This window comes from Hippoglossus stenolepis, chromosome 10 (genome assembly GCF_022539355.2).
Source record: "Hippoglossus stenolepis isolate QCI-W04-F060 chromosome 10, HSTE1.2, whole genome shotgun sequence".
Classification (NCBI taxonomy): domain Eukaryota; kingdom Metazoa; phylum Chordata; class Actinopteri; order Pleuronectiformes; family Pleuronectidae; genus Hippoglossus; species Hippoglossus stenolepis.
In genome coordinates, this window is record NC_061492.1 from 18,992,218 (window position 1) to 19,013,776 (window position 21,559).

The 21,559-nt window shown below is 40.4% G+C and overlaps 1 protein-coding gene across 1 annotated transcript; it reads left to right on the forward strand.

The window, feature by feature from the left end:
* The first annotated feature begins 227 nt into the window (after positions 1–227).
* On the forward strand, positions 228–20,365 carry nol10 (nucleolar protein 10). The gene is made up of 21 exons (XM_035168601.2): positions 228–419; positions 1,291–1,336; positions 1,431–1,529; positions 1,624–1,701; positions 1,779–1,816; positions 2,499–2,635; positions 2,752–2,817; positions 3,026–3,086; positions 3,574–3,659; positions 5,058–5,136; positions 6,262–6,411; positions 6,898–6,964; positions 8,361–8,413; positions 11,157–11,283; positions 14,871–14,950; positions 15,117–15,215; positions 15,354–15,446; positions 15,800–15,976; positions 16,404–16,708; positions 16,996–17,098; positions 18,040–20,365. Exons 1-21 carry the CDS (start codon positions 354–356, stop codon positions 18,223–18,225), a joined length of 2,196 nt encoding a protein of 731 aa, XP_035024492.2. The 5' UTR covers positions 228–353; the 3' UTR covers positions 18,226–20,365.
* Positions 20,366–21,559: the final 1,194 nt, after the last annotated feature.

A 21,559-nucleotide genomic window follows, 5' to 3' on the forward strand; every position in this document is an offset into this window, starting at 1 on the left:
TACAATTAAAAAAAAAAGTAGCTAGGCAACTCGGTTGACCTGGCAATATAGAAACATAATAAGGCGATACTATTCACTTGTAGCTTTACATTTTGTAGATATATTGTTTTAATTATTGACTGATTATTTTAGAAATAATTTATTTAACGTTTAAGCTAAAAAAATAACTGCGAAGAGGAAGAGGACCGTGTGCGGTGAGTGTTGTTTCCACCCGGACACGTCTCCCAAAACACACCTCCACTTCCTGTTTTTACGCCGTGGTAACAACGTGGATTCACTCCGGTTCACCACGGTGTAGTGAGAGTGTGAGTGAGTGTGAGTGAGTGAGTCCGGAGCCTCTGTCACCGGCCATCATGCAGATATCAAGTGTGAACGACGTGAAGATTTATAACTTGAGTCACGGGAAGTCTCTTCCTGAGGTAAGAACAACGTGACTCAATGCATGAAGTTTAACTTTAGCTAACACGCTAACAGCGCTAACGAGCCCGGCGAACGTGTCAAGAGCAGCCCTAACATTCCGTATGGAGGAAAAAACACTTTTAACATTAACTCACCACGCTAATGTAACATGTCATGTAACTGTAGGAACTTGTATATGTGTTTGATCATCGTTTGAGATTCTTCAGTTCAGCCTCCATCCCTCATTCTGTACATTCATATCACAAAATGCTGGACCAGTAATAGAATTGACCTTAACTAGAATAAACGACACACATGTTAGAGATGAGAGCATTGCTGTAACCAACAACTGTTTTATTATGGATCACCTCATTGTTCACACAGGTGTCATTTCATACAAAAACTATCAATATCTCTTTATACTCATGCACATATACAGTATACATCCTTGTGCAATCACCATGTGCCACTGCTCTTTACTCATTTCTCTACAAATAATATCTCCGTCTTATCCTGATACTTTGTGTAATTTCAATACCTTTCTTTGCGCAATCCTCTTCACATTGGATTGTGTATTTCTTCTATTTAAAGCTCTCCTGTTTTTATATTTGTTATATGTTTATGTTTACTTATTTAGTTCTATATTGTACCTGTTGCATCTTATTTTTTCTAAACCCTTTGCTGACATGGCAAATGTCCCCATTGTGTAATATGGATGATCTTATCTGAATTTCCTTATCTTTCTATGTGCAATCATCTTTAAATTTTAAATAATATCGCTCTTGCTATGTCCCACATTTCTCTGATGTTTATATGGTATGTTTACTTATTTATTACCTTTGTTAACTGATGCTTCTTTACGAGCTTAACAGAGTATCTTCTTTAATGCAGTGGCTGTCAGATCGTAAGAAAAGACAGCTTCAAAAGAACGATGCAGGTGAGTTCAGCATTACACACGGGCTCATTTTCTTTCCCCAAAATGCACATCATTATTTTTGACTTATTTTTGTGTTCATTGTTTCTTTTTCCAGACATCCAGCGCAGGATCGAGCTCATCCAGGACTTTGAGATGCCCACAGTGTGCAACTCCATCAAAGTGTCGAGAGACGGGCAGTTCATCCTGGCAGTTGGTGAGATGAGCTGTGGATAAAATGTTCCAATGCCCCAATCATGCTGGTCATTTAATTTTTTTAGATTTTTGACTTTTGTATCTGTTGATATCAGGCACTTACAAGCCCAGGGTTCGCTGTTACGACACCTATCATCTGTCCCTGAAGTTTGAACGCTGTCTGGATTCCGATGGTAAGTCGCCCACTTGTTCACTGTCCTTCATGTCACTAATGACTAAATTTAACAAGGTTCTTTTTTCTCCCTCAAAGTTTTGGCCTTTGACATCCTGTCTGATGACTACTCTAAGGTAAGACATCAGTGGCCTGCTGCCCCACAATGCTTTTTTTATACCTGATCTGTGTATAGCTGCTTTCAGACATGCACTGATCCCCGGACATTCTCCAGAGGGGCTCTATGTAAGAGGGTAAATGACCAAGTGAGAGCCTCCAGACTTTCTGCGGAGTTTCTCTGCCAAATCCACTTGTAAAAACAGGAGAATGTCAGAAAAGGCAGATGTGAGAAAACAGCAGATCCTCACATCACCACCACTATCTATGACATCAATGCTAAATCATACAATATAAAACTAACATCATAGACGTCATATTCATGGACTTCCTGGCAACAGAATATACGTTTACCAAGTAAATCGGATGTTAATCTTAACAATGTTCCCAGTCCAGCTATATTCACTTCCACAGAGAAAACAGTCCCTGCTTACTATGATTCCACAGCACACTTCAGTGAGCACTGTTTACAATCAACGACCAGATTTATCCACATATTAGAAATATAAAAAGTTCTCTTTTAGGGATATTCTTGAAAAATCTGTGAAATCCTTGTAGTGTCATCATTTACAGCACAGTCACAGCTTTAATTTACTTATTTATCCTGTTATGTGAATATATTTTTATTTCTGTGTTCTTCAGCATTTTTGATGAACCTTGCTTTGAAAGTCATTCTGTGATGTTTGCTTTGTGTCTGTGCAGTTGGTGTTCTTGCATTCTGACCGCTACGTAGAGATCCACTCTCAGCACGGACAATACTACAAGACGCGTATTCCAAAGTTCGGACGAGACTTTTCTTACCACTACCCTTCCTGTGACCTCTTCTTTGTGGGGACAAGGTGAATAAGTGATTGAATGGTGGATGATGAGGGCCTCTGTCATTCTTCATTCAAAATGTATCCTGAGCATGTCCTTTAAACAAGCTTGTTGGTGACACCGGAATCTTCTTTTACAGTTCAGAGGTTTTCAGGCTGAATCTGGAACAAGGGCGCTTTCTCAACTCACTCCAGACTGATGCTGTGTAAGTATTACCATTGGTAGTATGTGACTGTTGATGTGTGCAATGATATGCATATGATCCAATAATAGCAGTTGTTAACTCTAAATTCATTCAAGTGTAAATATTGAAATTGTTGTTCCACTCTACCACTGGTGCAGTTGGACATAAATATTTCTGCTGTGATCGCTCTCTGATGCTCACGATGCCTTTTTCTTGACTTCTCCACCAGGGAGAACAATGTGTGTGACATAAACTCCGTCCATCATTTGCTTGCCACAGGGACCTCAGAGGTACGTGCCATGGTTTTGCCAGATTTTCATTTACATTTTCAGGACACGATCAAGATGTCTTGGCTTCATTTTAGGGAGCAGTCACATTCTTCATCTGTATATATAGTCTATGGTCTGACAGCCTGCCTCTGTAAAAACTTTAGAATTCCATTTTTTCTATATATATACTATAAATTTCATATTAAGTTCAACTATTTCGAACCATTACCTGGCACTTTTCATCAGGAAAGCAGCTCGTAATGTTCCAGCTGTTACATAGTGCGCTTCTAGGCCTCCAGGGGGCACTTTGGCAATTAAAGACCTGTCAGTCTCCCTAATATAACTTTGTGCACCATCAAAGTCATTTTGAAATTGTTATTTTAAGTGATTAAATCTACCAAGTGTTGCTTAGAATTCTGTCTCAGTCAGTTTTGGGAAGCCTTGAGGTGTATGTTAAAAAAACCACAGTCCCTGTATTTATTGACTGGTTCATCTGTTGGGTCTCCAGGGAAGGGTGGAATGCTGGGACCCTCGTGTGCGGAACAGAGTGGGCATACTGGACTGTGCCCTAAGCAGCCTCACTGAGGGAACAGAGTAAGTGCCAATCTGTCGCATTGACATGTCGAATGGTTTCATATGAAGCCACATGGCCACATCTCCACTGTCTATACAGGGCACCACACTGCGACCATTTCGTCACTTTTTGTGACTATTTTCGGAGACAAAATTTTATAAATAGTCGCAATTTTTGTTAACAGAGCCAGAGAGTTAATATCATTTATTATATTAGTTGTCTGTGTGGTCTATTTTATTCATGGTTTATTTATTGAGGATATTATAATATTTTTAATTCTAATTCAAATGTCAGACACAATATTCATAAGAATTGAAAGTTCATTGCTCTTTGAAAGGGTGTACTTGCAGGATTATGATCTAATATTTTTATTTTTTCAGTGGTATGAAAATAATATTATTTATCACAATAATTTCTTCTTTCCTTTCACAGTTTACAGCTTAAGTTCTCTGAGAATTTCTTTCATATCCAAGAAAAATTGGTAGTGAAATATCCCTAACTGAATCGAATCGAGACCTCGTGAGTCGTAATCAAATTGATTTGGGAAATCGGTGGCGATAACCAGCCCTAATCAGCATGTACTTAAAGTAAAAGTGCAAAATGGCCAATTTCAGAATAATATGACAGGATTCTTGGCACAAGAGAGGATTAAATGTGATGTCAGAGGCTCCCCTCATGTGGAGACAGTGGAGCACCTGATTAGAATAAGTCTTGAGGGAACTAGCTTGGAGGAGGTTGATGCCAAGTAGGCTGAACAGATGAGGTTCAGTCAGGGCAAAAGAGCTAAAAGGCCCAAATATGAGGCTTGGCCTTCATAGGTGCCTCAGGGGGATGTGCTCTAAAGGGAGGGGAGGGAGAGGCATTCTGTCAGAGGAAGTTCCTCACTTACTTGTTTTGTTGTGGTTGTTATTTTGTAATATTTATATTTATTACTGAAACATTTATCAGTAAAACAGTTAAGATGGGAAAAAATATGAATGTATTGCGTTGTATGTCTTTGTAAGTGGAGCACCTACAAAACCAGTGCTACTAGTGGAAAAAGTTTGTCTGGAGCCCTGACATTGTCATTTCTGTAAGTTTTCTATTTATGTGGGAAGATCTGAATAATTGCTTTGCAGGTCGATTTAAGGTGTGCACCTAAATGTTCTGCTTGCGCTCCTGAAATTTTCAGTAAGAGGCTACAGTTCTCCTAGTAAAAATAGTTAGTCTGGAGCCCTGCTGTATCTGAGCTGCATGAAAACACTAAGTGCAAGCTCTGCATCATTTTGGTGCAGTGTGGAAATATCCAGCTCTTCTCTGATCCCAGTCGGTTTTCTATCCTGTCTCAGAAAAGCTACAGTGTCTCTGTCATTATGACTTATGTTTGCTGCTGTGTCTCACTTTGACTTTTATTATTCTGATGATGTTTTTCTCAACAGAGTTCAAGGTTTGCCTTCAATCAGTGCTCTGAAGTTTAATGGCTCCCTCACCATGGCAGTCGGCACCAGCACAGGACAGGTGAGCTGAAACACTCTTATGATATTCTGCTTTTTACTCCATCCACTTTTTTTTGTGTTCAAAATTCAAATGAGTGTACAACACAAGATTTTCATGATGGCAAACATCAGTCTCAGGCTCTTTAACTATCTGTTTCTACGTTTACGCTTGTCTTTCACGCCACTATTTCGGGTGCCTAACGGAGAAGTTTGGAAATGCTGCTGATAACATTTGAGTTTGAAAACTCCAGGACTGCGTTAAGTCTGAACAGGCAGAATCTCAGATGTTTGGGAACAATGAAACAGTCACCAGCAGACTGAACCACCAGTGGAGAATGCAAAGCACTACTAACACTTAAAATGCTTTCAGACAAGAACTGAACTCCAAATCTCCTCCAATTATCCGGACGCAAATGGCCGAGTCAGAGGCTCCAGACTTTCTCCAGAGTTTTTCCTGCCAGCCCTCTTAGTAAAAACTTCCGATAATGTCCGAATGAGTCCATGTGAGAACACAGCAGGAGATCCTCTGGAGCATTCACTGCGAGCGAGTGGACACGAAACCATCTCCTGCTGCGTTCTTCATATGTGACAGGCACAAACTCCAGAGTTTAATGTCAGTAAGAGTTCCACCTCATCTTCGGTCCAAGAAAGGAATTCCCTGCTCTTAACTTTTCACAAATGCTCTTTCTCATTCGCACAATTTTCTCTATGTATGTTGGTATGGACGGAGTTTGCTCCTGATTAAAAGCTTGTCTGGACGGAGATCGTTTTAGATTTAAAGGCTATTTTAAACTGAAGACATATTTGTATGGATGTAACCTCAGTATCAGAGATCTGTGGCTACATTGTTTTCTTCCTCTCTGTTTGATGTCATTGTAAACACTCAGCTGCCTGCCTGGTGTGAAATTCCACTTCTTCCCCGCAATTTGTTAACTTGTTATGAATTGACTGAAGTGAGGCGGACTCCCCTAAAATTTGACGCTTTTTGGAGTGAAAATGTTCAGCCAGGTGACGTTGACTCTGTTGGTGTAATTTAGCTTTAACTTTTAATTATTGATTTAGAGTTTGGTGGAATCTTTTATTCTCTTGGAATACAATACATTTCTGAATGTCGTTGGTGTTATCCCCCCTGTGCTGTGTTCTGAAGGTTCTGCTGTACGACCTGCGCTCCAACCAACCGCTGCTGGTTAAAGACCACTTCTACAACCTGCCAATCAAGGCGCTCAACTTCCACGATCAGCTCGACCTGGTTGTGTCTGCTGACTCCAAGATTATAAAATTCTGGAACAAAGACAACGTAAGACCTGACTTGTGCTGCACATGAATGATGATGAAGTGTATGACGTTTTGTTTTCATGTTTAAATATTAGCAGCTTTTAACATCCTTCCACTAATATGATAATATATAAAATCAGTTCTTGTTCTAGGGTTTTTTGCCATAACTATGACATGTGAGTATCGCAGGTCAAAGTTCACCGAAGTTGAACTCCACATGATGCTACGCTGTGATTTCCTTCATCACAGAAAGCAAAGGTTTTAGATTAATTAGCATCATCACCGAGGAAGACATAGGGACTGTATATGCACACTTCAGTATCTGTTTGTACATCAAATCGCAATATTGAACTATGTTGTCACCCATCAGAGATTCTTCATCATGCAGGCTTTGCTTATGTGTATTTTCAAAAGTACAACACAAACAGAACCGGACTGTCTCATTATCTGTCTTGACTCTTTCTGACACCATTCATCATCTCTTACCTATTCTATCTGTCCTCCACAGGGCAAGGTGTTCTCCTCCATACAGCCTCAGGCCAACATTAATGATGTGTGCATGTACCCTAATTCAGGTGAGAATGACTTCAGCAACATCACAGGATAAGATACAGCTAATTGGTCCTGATGTAGAGAAACTACCAGTGTCGCAGCAGCAAAAACATAACAGGTTCATCAAAATGTTACTTTAAAATGAAAACAAAGTAAAATAATTAGATAATAATACTAAAACATTATATAAATTATATTTAGATACAAAAGATCAATTCAAAAAGTAACGATTTATTCATTTTTTCGGTCATCATTACACAATGTGCAATAAGTATAAACAAAGTCTAAACAATCTTATATAACGACTGAAAAGGTTCAGGCAGGAGCAAATGCTTATATATTCTGTGACAAAACAAAAGAATGAAGCTACTCTCGAGAAATATTCAATGAAAAAAACCATTCACACTTGGAGCCCCTTAAAATGGTGTTGTAAATCAGTTTTCTTTTTTTCATAAGTTTATATTGGCAATTTTACACAATTTCACCTCAACAATAGACACAGAACACATTTTGGAGCTTTTTGTAAAGTTACAATCTCCGCTCGGTAAATTATTAAATTTCATAGCATGAGAATTTAAAAAATTTCATTCAAATCATTGCTTTAAAGAAACACAAGATGGTAAAAATATGGTCATTGAGAACTATTTCAGATTTGCATCCTTGACACAACCTCTAGCTTTCCTGCAGCTCTCTCCTACCAACGGGTGGCGCTGTCCCACAGTCGGGTTCGCACACGTGTTTGACTGTGCTGTTTAATCTTGTAGGTCACTTCATGCCAGTCAGTATACACAAGATAAAAAACTGAGGGTGACATTCACATTAAAGTCATTGTTTAGTTTTAGATGAGGGATTTTTTAATGCGTTTTCATCCTTTAGTCTGTTATAGAGGAATGAAGTAAAGACAATTCCTGAAATTACCAATCATCTTGTTTTTTCCTTTTCTACCTTTCAGTTGCCTCACGGCTAATTTATAAAAAATCCTCTTCTGTTGCCTGTCAAAATTCAAATCTTAACCTGGAACTTTTACTGTTTTAAATACCAGTCCCTGTTGTAGGACCTTAAAATACTTGACTCGTACTAAATTCAATATTTACACCTGGGGTTCTTAAAGTCGAGTACTTGGGGGTTTCCAAGGGAAAAAGGCAAAAAGGGGAATGATTTATTTTCAGTATAATTTCATCCACAAGAAACACATTGAGAGAATGTATTACTATTTTGGTCGTAAATTTCATACACTTCCTTAAATAAAACATAAAAAAAACAAATATCTTGTCAAATGGGGGTCCAGGGTCTAATTTGTGTCAGTTAAAGGGTCCATGAGTTGCAAAAGTTGGTGGTTCTGGTTTACACCAGATATCAGCTCCATTAATATTTTCTCTTTGCTCTTTTTTTTGCATTTATCCTCCATGTCATTGACAGGTATGCTCTTCACTGCCAATGAAGATCCCAAGATGAACACTTTCTACATCCCGGTGAGTACGCAGGCTTTTACATTCCCTAACCATGACATCACCAGGTGCTCTTATCTCAGGCTCATATCTGAGAAAAAAGCGATATGGAGCAATAAAGAATATTTGGTGTGTTAACAAGCCCCTTTGACTCAGCCGATCTTTATGGACACTGGGAGTTAACAAAACAGGGTGTGGGCCGTCAAGTTTCTCTGTCAGTTATCTGATACGGTCAAAGCTGCTGCATGATATATAAAGGCTGTTGTCATCAGCATTTTGTGCCTCAACTTTGAACTCAGCCTGTCCAGCTCATTAAGTCTGAGAGCTGAAGTTTCACATCCGCACAGAAGCAGTCAGGGCACGAGGAGACAGACTCAAACTGAAGCACAAGACATTTGTGCTGAAAAATATATATCTGATTGCAGACAAAGTTCTGAAAAGGAACATGGAACTGTGTACATGAGCAGAGGCTGTTTAAGAGGGAGGGGAGTGGTTTAAGGGACAGATTTACTAAATCTGAAAGTGAAAAGAATTACTGCTCTCAAAATGAAAGTCCATAAATACTCTAAAGATAAGGAGAAAGTCCATATTCTTCTTGACTCTGATGGACAGGTCTGTTGTCCATGTTGTCAAAGCTGCTGCATGATGGGTAAAGGCTGTTGTCATCAGCATTTTGTGCTCCGACTTTGAACTCAGTATTTCAGCCTGTTCTGTGCAATCTACTCAGTCCACAGAGATGATGATGTCACGCTGTGTCACACACTGAGGACAAAGTCAAAAGAATCCGGCCTCCAGCACCTTGTCACTGTTTAGCTTCATCAATGAGCCGATACCTGATACCTCTAAGCTTTCCTACGCAGATAGTCTGTGTTGTGTCAGGAGGTGACGTCTGAGCGTAGGACGTTAGACACAGGAATATCAACATAAATGGCAGGTTCCTGCAAACATGTCTGAATGTACATCCTGATTAGGAGTTTTTTTAGGAGGATTATTTCCAGAGATCATATTCTATTAAATATAAAGTATCTGCTGTTAACATTTATTATCATCATCCTCATTTTTGTTAATGGCAGTTCAGCTTGCTCTTGAGAATCCAAAAATGTTAAAGTGACCTCACCTGTTGGCTCAAAGTTTGGTGAAGCTCCACTCGGTTTGCAAAACCACGAACTAGATCAAATAATTTGTTGTTGCTGTTGTCGTGATCGACAACATCACTTATGTTGATGATTCCCTGCCGCTGCTTCTACAGAGCGCCGGTCACCTGTCTATTCAAATTTCATCAATATTAAATGTGGTCCGTGTCCGAATCGCACCAAATTCAACACTGCAATTCTTTGAGCCCTGAATAATAGAACGGTTTGCGAGTTGCACGTTCCACATCCAGACAGACGGAGATCTTTTGGAATTAGATAGGAGATAATTGAAGTGATTAATCTCAGACATCCCGATAAGGGACAAATAACACATGGTACTCATGGTATGTGGGTCACTTTATTGTAACAGTGCTTACTCCACCTGGGGTCCCCACAGGTTTTTAGAGAATGCTTCAGTTACAGATACAGCAAAACAAATCCATATCATTTATACTAATAAATGTCTATTTCAACACATAACAACCAAAATCTAACTAAAACCTCTCAAACGCAATATCTCAATCCAAGAGAATGAATCTCTATTATAATATTATAAAGAAAAATCATGTAAAAAGCTACTGATAGTGTTGTATGAAGACAGACTTCGATTACCACAAAGCCACTGGCAACCCCTCGCCACACCTGATGTGTCCATGGGTTTTAACCTCTTTATATAGAGTCTATGGTTTTAACCACCTCAACAACAAACTGATTATACCTCATCAGTATTTTTCATTTGAATGATTTAATAATTGATTTTAAATGTGAAATTATCCAGTAATTTACACAGATCCCTAAGAGACACAGAGTTGTATAGCGCTCTGTATTTTTATTTTCTGCTGTGTGTTATCGTGCTGATCTTATTAGAACCCCACGTGATCTCCACAGTGGAGGTAATGCGTCACTCCCTGCCTCTGCCTGCTTCGCCCCGGCTGCTCCACCTCTCGCCTGATCTGTTTTCAGACATAATAAAACCTGCGGAGAGTTGGTTTTAGGGCTGTGACAAACAATCCTTTTCATTATTGATTAATCGGTCTTGGTTTATCAATGAACTGTTTCAAATATCAGAAAGTTGATAATAGCTTATTTGATCCAAACAGAGAGTCAAAAATCCAAAGATATTAACTTTACTATCGCTTAGTACAAAGAATAGAAGCAGATAGTCACAGTGGACAAGCTGGAATGAGAGACTGTCTGGAATTTTGTTTAAACAAGTTTAATGATTAATCAGTTCTCAGAATGTTAACTATAATTTCCTGTTTATCGCTCTGTATGAGATTGTGACAGAGACATAATGAAATTCCTGGCTTGGTGCTTATATACGTGTTTCTAAACATGAGCATATGCGGATTTCAAGCACACAGTGTAAAGCGAGTAGAATCAAACTGTTAATGTGCACACTGTGAAAACGACTGCTCATCAATGATTGCAGTCGGTACTTTGCTGATGCTTCTGCTCTATCACCAGTGTTGGCTCAGCACAAGCCCACAGAAGCAGCTGAGTCATTTCTAACTGAAACTGAATCTTGTACAGTAAAGACTATTTTTGTTTCCCTAAATACATGACAGGTTTAGTACTTACTCAGTATTCTAAATCTGAACCGTGTGTGTGTGTGTGTGTGTGTGTGTGTTTAGGCTCTGGGCCCTGCACCTCGGTGGTGCTCCTTCCTCGACAACCTGACAGAGGAGCTGGAGGAGAGTCCAGAGAGCACAGTGTACGATGACTACAAGTTTGTCACCCGCAAGGACCTGGACAATCTGGGTGAGACCTTGCTGCCTCCATTTCTCATCACTGCATCTGCAAATCAATTTGAACAAACAGTTTTACAGTATCAGTTTAGTCTTTTCTAAAGGCAATGCATGCAGACAATGTAAAATCCGGAGAATTGGTTACAGAGTTTACCTGCAGTCTCGCTTTCACACATGCACAGCACAGCGGGAGGTTCTCTTCACACACGTGTTCACAACAGCAACAAATCCTCCCCATTATTCAGGCGAGAGGTGGTGCAGCAAACAGAGGCACGAAGTGGCATTTTAACTCTGATGCGGAGATCACATGATTTTGTTTTTACAACACACAGACACCGCAGTCTTCGTCTGTGTTTCACTGCTTTTTTACTCACTCGTGGTGAATCCAGTGGGGGATCCCCCTGGATGTCTACTGACTTAATACTAGGAGGCCAGGGGGAGAAAGTCTGCAGAGACTGCGGAGCATCTCACTTAGCTCTTTCTGCAACTAACAAACAAAAGGTTCCTGTTTACACAGGCACGTGCATGCTTAGTGTACATAATTGTCCATTTGATATGTGTTTTCCGGTTTGATAGCATGGACAGGGATTAAAACTGATACAGAGCCAAAACTCTGGTGTGGACGGAGATCGCTTTAGTTTGGATGAAAACGCCGTAGTATGGAGGTAGCCTGAGACAGGTAATAAAGTTAATTGCAGTCGGCCAAATGGGATAAAACAAAGCCCTGAATAATCGTCTGTAGCCCCGTTTGTGAAACAAAGGTCCTGAGTTTGGCAGTATTTTTTAAATGGAAAAATCCACTACAGGTCAATGATTTGATATAATGGTCAAAGACCATCACTGATTTTGTGTATCACCAGGATTTCTAAGATTAGACTCTACAGGAGAAGAAAGTCAACCAATATATTGAGTAACTGGGGAAGCTGTCTGAATCAATAATGAGGACTTAAGTCTAATTTGCATTTAGTTTGAAAAAATCATTTCTTTGGCACCCAGTCCTTTATAATCAGGTTCATCAGGCTCCATTGAGTCTAAGAGCGAGCACAGAAATCTGAGAGCTGAAGTTTCACATCCGCACAGAAGCAGTCAGGGCACGAGGAGACGAACTCTTACTGAAGCACAAGACATTTGTGCTAAAAAATATATATCTGATTGCAGACAAAGTTCTGAAAAGGAACTGAGAAAATGTGTACGTGAGCATAGACTGTTTAAGAGGGAGGGGAGTGGTTTAAGGGACAGATTTACAAAATCTGAAAGTGAAAAGAAGTACTGCTCTCAAAATGAAAGTCCATAAATACTCTAAAGATAAGGAGAAAGTCCATATTCTTCTTGACTCTGATGGACAGGTCTGTTGTCCGTGTGTGAGAGAAAGACAGCAGGAGCTGGCCAGCTCTGTGATAGAATAAGATTTTTTTTTACTCGTGAAAATAAAAGTAGAAAATGAACATGTGGCGCAGTTTTCATATGAAATAAATAAATGGATTGGAAACACCAAGAAGTGTGAAATATTTTTGGTTCGTTATGTAATTGTAGCAGGTCAGACGTCATTTGAGTAGGCGGCCCTTCAATGTGGCCCCGACACAGACGGCTAAAAGAATTTGGCCACATGTGTCGCAGACCACCTCCAAATGTTTGATCGAATCTCAAACGTTTCCTCAATGTGTCTCTGGTGCGTTCATACCTGAACTGAAAGCTGTCGACTTGTGATCAGATCAGGACACGTATATAAAAAACAGGCGTAGACAGGGCTCTAGGGAACGACTGAGAGGCTTGTGGGGGTGGGCGAAAGAAGGGTCGGGGAGTGGACACTTGAAGGGTTGAATGAACATTGGAATGCAGGCTCAGCAGTAAAGAGATCAAATGACAAGAAGCAGAAAGGTGGTTGGCTAATGTGGAATAAATGGAGAGGAGGGGGCAGGCAGGGGGGGGGGAACAGCGGTGTTGATTTACAGGAGCTGCGTATCGTGGCCCTGTTATGTAACCCGGAGTCAGCCCAGTCTGACTGGTGTAAGTTCCTGGGAAGAGTAATTTACTCCACATTCCCTGCACCCCGTTCAACTTCATGCACCTACACGCTGGCAGATTTTTTTTTTTTATAGTCACTACAACTGAATCCTGCAGTTCCAGTACACAGTGTGTGACCTCAGTAACCTAGTTTTTCTTGGTACTTTCTGAACTGATTTGTATATTATCTAGACTATAGGTCAATGAAACTGATTTTCCTCTCTCATTTACAGTCATAGACAAAATACTGCTGAAATATTTCACAAGGGGTAGCTCCTCATTGATTACACTAATACTAGTTGGGGCCATAAGTATTTGGACAGTCACACAATTTTTTTTAATGTCGCCTCATTGCACCACCACAATGGATTTAGTTGTAGATGTGGTTGAAGTTGAGATTCAACTTTGATTCAAGGGGGTTGAACACAAAGATTGCACTTATGTTTAGGAATTACAGCCATTATTGTACACAATCCCTCAATTTTCAGAGGCTCACTAGCAATTGGACAATTGGTTCAGTTTCTTGGCCACGTTTGAACTCTTCTCTCATCATTTTATCTTAATTCAAGCAAATAAAAGCTCGGGACTTGATTAGCTGTTGTTAGATTTGCATTACAACAGCTAATTTAACAACAGCTGTTACTTTCAGTAGCTGGTAATGGGAACTCGTAGATGCAAATGAATGGTGCCTCGTTAGACTGAAAAAAGACAAATTGCAGAGACTCAAGTGTGCAACAATTTCATACATTCTTAAAAATACATAAAGCACTGCCATGCTCAGCAGAAACAAAAGGCCTGGAAGAGCATGTAAGACGACTAAAGATAATGATTGCCAAATTCTTTGTGAATAAAACAATCCCAACATGGTCAGAGTATCACTGTCAGCAAATGCAATCTGGAGACACCTTTATAAATGCAAATATAAAGTGTTCAACATAAGCTGGGAACCACTGGTTAAGAATGAAGAACATGATCAGAACATCAATAGACTTTGCCTGAAAACCTAAAAAAAAAAAGATCACCCAAGAATTAAGTTTCTTTGCCAGTGGGATTCATCCTCTGGGACCATGAACGTCTGTAAAAAAAACTCTGAAATATCAATCTGGACCTGTAGACTAATACCTTTTTTACACAAAAATTAGCGGTTATATGCAGGTTTTCTTTCAAATCTAGAAAAAAGAGGCAATGGACTCCTTTCCTATTTCCAGTAGAGGAGTTTGCCTTTTAGTTTTCCCCCCCCGGTGCATCATGTTCAGCATCAAGTCACAAACGCACCGAAAACTGAGGAGCTCTCTCACCTCGCTGTCTCATTCACCGGGGTATCATGTTTCCATCACTGCCAATTGGAGCTGAGGTCGATAAAAACCTGTGTCTACTGCCGAGTCATTTGACCCGAGAGTGAATGTCGGATGTATTCATTCCCACTGCAGAAAAAAGCCAGATGTTAGTGGGTGATAGTCGATTCATTGACCAGCGGTAAATGGGCTTTACAGACCATCATTGCCTCCATAGAGCTTTGCTGCTAACACAATTCAAACTGATCTATCTCTGCTTCATATTAATTTACTCATCTTCCTGTTTATTACTTTGTGTCAGGTTTGTCTCATCTGGTGGGATCATCTCTCCTGAGAGCCTACATGCACGGCTATTTCATGGACATAAGGCTTTATCACAAGGTATGGTGTTACTGCTGTGTCAACGTTTCTTTTACATATCTTGACTATTTAGATGAGTTGCTGAGTTCAGGCTGAACAGACAAAACTTACTGTAAAAGTGTTGTTGTTGTTATTGTGGAAGCGGAATGTTCAGATTTCACAGTTTTGCTGTTTGGTTTGGCCGCAGGTCAAAAGCATGGCTAATCCTTTTGCATACGAGGAGTATCGCAAGGATAAGATCCGCCAGAAGATTGAGGAGTCCAGGACTCAGAGAGTGCAGGTTACGGTGAGTGTATTTTTCATTTCAAAAGTGAAAAACAAATAACCTCTCGTGACTGTTTGATGTCCGTAAAAACTGTTCGATCGTGTTTCCTGCTTCCTGTGTGTTTTTAATGAAATATTCGACTGTCTCTGACCGAAACAGAAGCTGCCCAAGGTGAACAAGGATCTGGCTCTCAAGCTGATGGAGGAGGGTGATGACCAAGCAGAGCTGGCTTCTAGGAAAAAGAAGGGCAAGGTAAGATAACTGAGGTTGCAACCACAGAAATAAAGGTGTTTCTGTGTTTGTGTCTGTTTGTGCTTAATTGTTAAGATGCTGTCGCCATCACAATAATACTGTAATGCATTTATGTTTATCGTGCACAGTTTGTCACCTTCATAAAAGTGTGATCTTTGTGTTTTATAAAATGGGACTCAGTTGGAACTTTTATCAAACAAATTTAATGAAATTAAGATTATTTGGTGTACCTCATGAGCTGGATGTATTTCCTACCACAGCATCTATTAAAAAAAACTTTGAAAATTCGGTATCTTTTCTTCTAATGCATTGTTCCTAACCAGTTCCACCATTTCAACTTTTCAAAACTGCAGACTATCCCCAGCATCCTGGGCGACGACCGCTTCAAGATGATGTTCGAAAACCCTGAGTACCAGGTAGACGAGCAGAGCGAGGAGTTCCGCCTGCTCAACCCCATCGTCTCCAAGGTCGGACTGAAGAGGAAGAAGAAGCTGCATCTACTGGCTCAGCAGGCTGCAGCTTCCGAACAGGTAATATTCTCAGCACAGTTATGACTCCTGATGTTTGACTCCAGGATTTTTAGAAATGAGAGGTATGAGTAAAGAACACTTTTTGAACTGCTTCTATGTAACAAAGGAAGGAAGTCTTGTGAGGGGTTTTAATTAGTTTGAGCCAGAGGGAAGTGGCATAATAACTAAATCGTGGCTTTCCACATTCACTTCTTCTACTGGAAGTAGAGTATTAAGTGTGATACCAGCTTGCGGTGCTCCATAATCCTTCCAGACACGGTCATCTGTTTCTGTCTTGTTCACAAGCCTCTGGGAGCGTGCTATGTTTAGTCATACTGTGTTTTCTAGACACGATTTGGGATGAAAGGTCAGGCCTGTGTCCAGAGCCCTGAAAGAATATTACAATATCTCAATAAATGTTTTAAAACTTTTCAATGTCTTTGTCCAGGCGGCTGACAACGAGGAGGAGCCTGAGGGGCGAGCAAGCTCCGAGGAGGAGAGCTCAGACGATGACAAGAGCTGGGTGGAGGAGGTGAGGGAGCAGCGGAGGTTGCTGTGGCAGGAGGGCCGAGACCGCCGGCGGCAGGAGAGGAAGGATGCTGACCGCAACACCGTCTTGCTGGAGAAAGGGGGAGAGAAAACCTCAAACATGGCCGAGAGCAAGAAGACAAGTCAGCCTCAGTTTTATCAAATCAAAGCCGGGGAGGAGTTCAGAAGTTTTAACGACATGGCCCGCAAGCAGAAACTACAGAAGTACGTTTTTGGAAATGTATTAAATGGAACTCTTACACAAGTGCTGGTTTATTGTTTACTTTAGGGTTTGCAGCTGTTGATGGCCGATGTTCACTTTATTTTGTATCGTGATAGCAGAAGCATTGAGCTGCAGGTTTTTCTGAATGAATACATTTACAAACTTATAGAAATAATACTCATAGCAATTTTAACAGCTGTAGGTAAGCACATTATAGAACCTAATTCTGACTGTGTTCCTGGATGTATACTGTGCGTTTTGTGGCATTAACATGTGCATGTTCTTGCAGGGCTTCACTGGAGGACCGTCTGAAGCTGGAGGAAAATTCTGGAACTAGCAACGTGACCGACGCTGCAGTTGGCAGCAAACAGTTAACCTTCACTCTCAAAAAGGTAAACTGCTCACGTGATGTACTGTCCGATGTACTGTCGCTTGATTGTACGAAGCAAAAGACAAAATATGTGAACAACACGCTCACATCCAGTAAAGAAATGTTTCATCGGTGACGGATCAACAAAAGAAAATCTGCACCAATATTAGCTCCTGTTAAAGGAATTATTTCCCGTAGTGACATTTCGAGCCCAAGGCTCTTCCTCAGACTCATCCTGAGGAAGTCAAATAAATCCCTTAACAGATGGATTTTCTCCTTTTCTCCAAAGCAATGAAGAACAAAAACAAGTCAGGTCACTATCTGCTGTAAACCAACTGATGCCACAATTGTCCAAGGCAACTCTATTTGTCATCCATGATAAATTCAATAAAAAGTTAAGCCTTGGCCAAAGTGGCCTTTATCCTGCGTTCCCATAACAAGCCAGTGTAACATAGCATGATAATAATATTCCAAGGTGGAGTCATGTCAGCAATTCCCAAGGAAGAGCAGAATATGATTACAGCAACTGCCGTAATATATAGGCACAACAATCTAAATTCAAGTGTAGGGGATAAGCTCTCACTACAGTTTAGAGACGGAATAGTAAAGAGCATAAAACCTCTAAATACCTTTACAAATCTTAAATCTGCACTGAACACACAATATGCGAATATTATGTTTGAAAATATAAATATATAGGTCTAAGTGAACTTTCAGTACACTTGTCAGTATAAAAACCTCCAATTAGGGCCCGAACCCTGACGGTGCGAGGACCCTATTGCTTTTACTTCAATTATATTTGAATGAAATTACATTTTTGTAAATGTTGTATTTAACAACTGTTGATTTCAGTACGTTATTGCTTATCCACCTGAATGTGCCTCTTCCTCTGATCTTGTCTGGAAGTCATCAGTCTACAGCAGATGTAACAATGAGTATAAATAATTTTGTCCTCCTCTGCAGTCGGAGCAGCAGAGGAAGCAGCTGCAGGCAGAGCGGGAGCACCACGAGGAGAGGAAGAAGCTGCGGCGCTCAGCAGGACACCTGAGCAGCGGCCGGGGAAGAGGCTGGGGCGGCGGCAGAGGAAGAGGAGGGGGAGAGGAGGGGAAGAGGGGGAGAGGAGGGGAGAGAGGAAGAGGCCACTACTGAGGAGGGAAACATAGTCCACTGTCAGAGGCTTCATCCTGGATGGACAACAGAGGCATTCCTTGCAAAAGTCCTCACATTCAAATCAAAGTTTAGTAGTTTCAGCTCTGAGTTGTGTTCAAGTGTTAAAGAAAACTGCGTTTATGCTCTATGGACATATAGGAGACATTGTGCACAAAGCTGAGACAGACAATGATGAACGGGTGAGGTTGTCCTGCTCCTGGGTGGTCTGAGCCATGTGTTTAGCTGCTCTCTGCAAATTCACAGCACATTTAAAAAGATTAGCGATGTGTCTGTCTTTGCACATATAATTCTTATGCCATTATCCAAAAGTACCTTGACTGCATATTTTTTGAGCAGGGTGGACCCAGGAGGAGTCAAAGACACAAAGAGCTGAAAGGACTTGACTTGACCTGCCTTGTTTCAGGCATCTAGTTTCTTACTAGTGCTCCTCAGTGGAGCCTATTATATCATTTAATGGATTGGAGAAAAGATGTCTCAAATTATAATTTTCTTATTATTGTATTTTGTTGAGCCAACAATGTATTTGCAATTGGCACATTGATCTTCTGCTTTTTTAATTGTTGAAAATCAAAATGTGGCAATCTTTACTAAGTGCTAGAATGATGTAAAATGTTTTACTACTCAGTCTCAGTAGAGAATGTTTCCTTTGCAGCAGATTACAACCGACTTGCGTCAGAAGTAAAGGGAGAGGAGGAAAAAAATGTGAACGAGTTAAGTTTTTTTTTCCTGTCCCAAGCCAACAACTGCAGTTCTTGGAAGTGGGACTGCTTGGGTGTCCTTCCCATCCCCCAATGTGCTGATGGTGTGCAAACCCCCTCTGCTCCTGCATTGGCCCGTTTCAAATGGGAGGGAGGTGCGTTTCGGCGCTCAGCATGCCAAACCGGGCCCCAGGCTCATTTGAGCTAATATGATGTCCCCTTGCTATTCCAGCGTGACCCATCAGTTGGTTTTTGTGACAGTATGAACAACACATCTCTGAAGAGGGGTTTAACATATTAGACACAAATATCTTTGTTATGCTTTGCTGCAAGAGTCTAGCATGCTATCAGCACTGTAAGCCTTAAAATGAAAGTTCAGTGTTATGGGAAAAAGGCTTATTTTCTTCCGTGCAGAGAGTTAGATGGTTCATAAAACTCTGATATCTGTATGGTAAATTTGAAGCTCGAGCTAGCAGCCTCTTGGCTTAGCATTAAAACTGGAAACGGGAATTAAGCTAGCCTCATTCAGTTCTTATCAGGGACTGTATATAAAGGTGGACAACATGACTGCTTCCCATAAGTGAAGCCATCTGGTCGCTGGCTGCAGTATGCATCATAAATCTTGCCTCCTCCATGTTTGTGGATGGGAAGTTGTCAAAATGTCCAAAGGATTTCCCCCAAAGATTGTTTCTTATTTGAAATACTTCTTATCACAATGATCTTTGTTCGTGTGCTAATTTTTAAGCTAAGCTATAAGCGAACCATCTGCTAGCTAGCCTCCAGCTGCATATTTACCCATTTATTGTACAGATATAAGAGGTGATATTATTTATCTTATCTAAATGTTAAAGCAAATTCATGCAATTCCACAAACTTAAACCTTGTTTATTAATTGGCTTTACCTCATCTGACCCTTTCACTTTGTACTCAATAGATCAGGGTCATTGTTTCAAAGAGGAAATCCATCGGTACAAAGCCTAACTGGTATGAAAAGGGAGCTTTTTACCCAAGTATCTAAAGAGTGATTTCTATCGGAAGAAACTGTGTTGCTGAGGCTCGACGACAGAGCTCTATCCTAGTTTAGTCCTTTGTGTTGAGAAACCAGTGACGCAGTCCCACTGTAAGAAGAAAAACATCATTTAGCAAAGTGTCATCTGGTATAGTTGTTTAATCCTGGTTCCAGGCAATTTGGCCCCTTTTCCTCTCAGTGCTTTGACTTCACCATGACAACTGGCAATCAGGCCACAGGAAGTGGGTCAACCAGGGCCGTCACAAAGAATAAGGAAAGAAACTGAATTTCCACAGGCACAAGGACGCGCTATTTGATATACCTTGTAAGACGAACCATTGGGTAGGCCCACGGTATGCCTCGTGGTAAATTTCTGCCTTTTGGACTTTATCAACACATGTTTTCACCTGAAATAAAACCGTCTAAGTTATGGTTTACTATAATTAGTGCAAATCGGAACACGGTCACAGTGGGACACCAGGACAGAGCATAATTGAAAATCGTACTGGTTCATATTGAAGTATAAACAAAGAGTCAGAAACTAGCATCCTTTAATGTGACTGAATCAAAGTATGTGATGAAGCTTTGTGCTTCCACGTTATAGCTATTTCCTATAGTAAGAAAGTGGCTCCATTGGAAACTCTTCATAGTGAGGATTATCAAGAGCTACCAGCACATTGTCTCAGCAAAAGTGCTCAACTAAATTATTTCTGTCTTGTACTTTGGTTTCCTGTTATACTTGCAGCTGGGTTTTGGGTTAACACTAATGACCAAATATTAACATTACGTGCTTGTTTTAGCATTTAAATGCATAAAAATCCAGCTGCTCAGCCTGGCCAGCATGGCTGTGAGGTCTACTGTAAAATTTAGAGGCCAAAGAAATTGTTGAACTTATTTTGGATGCTTATATGAATGTGCCTGAACACTATGAACTCCACTCTGTTCCTTGAGTAAATATTAACATGCTAATTATACGCTAGCTTGTTAATGGGCTGGTTTTCACATTTAAATACCTAAAAAATCCAGCCACAGTAGAGCCTTGCTAAGTCTACTTAAAAACCATATTGGACAAATAATTTTAATTTTAATTTGGATGTTTATATGAATGTGCTTGTACATTATCTATGACCTCCAATCTGTTCCTTACTACTGTTAACTGTTATACCTGCATTTTCGGTTCATTTGCTGGTTTTAGCATTCAAATACATACAAATCCAGCCACAAAGAGCCTGGCTAACAAGACTGTGACGTCTACTTTAAATAATACATGCCCAACAATGTTGTTTATATGAATGTGCTTGCACATTATCTGAACTCCTGGGAGATAACTTGTGTGTGTTAAAGGCTTCAGAGCATAAAACTCAGATTTTAGAGGTCATCAAGCTCTCCGACTTTGATTAGGTCAACAACTTTTTTTGGACTTTTTTTTGCATGCAAACTTGCTGCCACTGTGCATCATGGGAAGATATAGATATAGATATAAACAGTGGCATGCCCTTTCGCTTCTACTCCTTTCATTCTAAATTTCATAGATCAAATACGATCGTGTGAACGCTGGAACCATGACACCTAACACACGTGAAGCGGCGAAGCCTCCTCTTCAGCC

Coding starts and splice junctions, on each gene's coding strand:
- nol10 (XM_035168601.2), top strand. CDS start 354: ATGCAGATATCAAGTGTGAACGACGTGAAGATTTATAACTTGAGTCAC. Junction 11,284..14,870: donor CAAGGACCTGGACAATCTGG/GTGAGACCTTGC, acceptor ACTTTGTGTCAG/GTTTGTCTCATCTGGTGGGA. Junction 17,099..18,039: donor TAACCTTCACTCTCAAAAAG/GTAAACTGCTCA, acceptor CCTCCTCTGCAG/TCGGAGCAGCAGAGGAAGCA.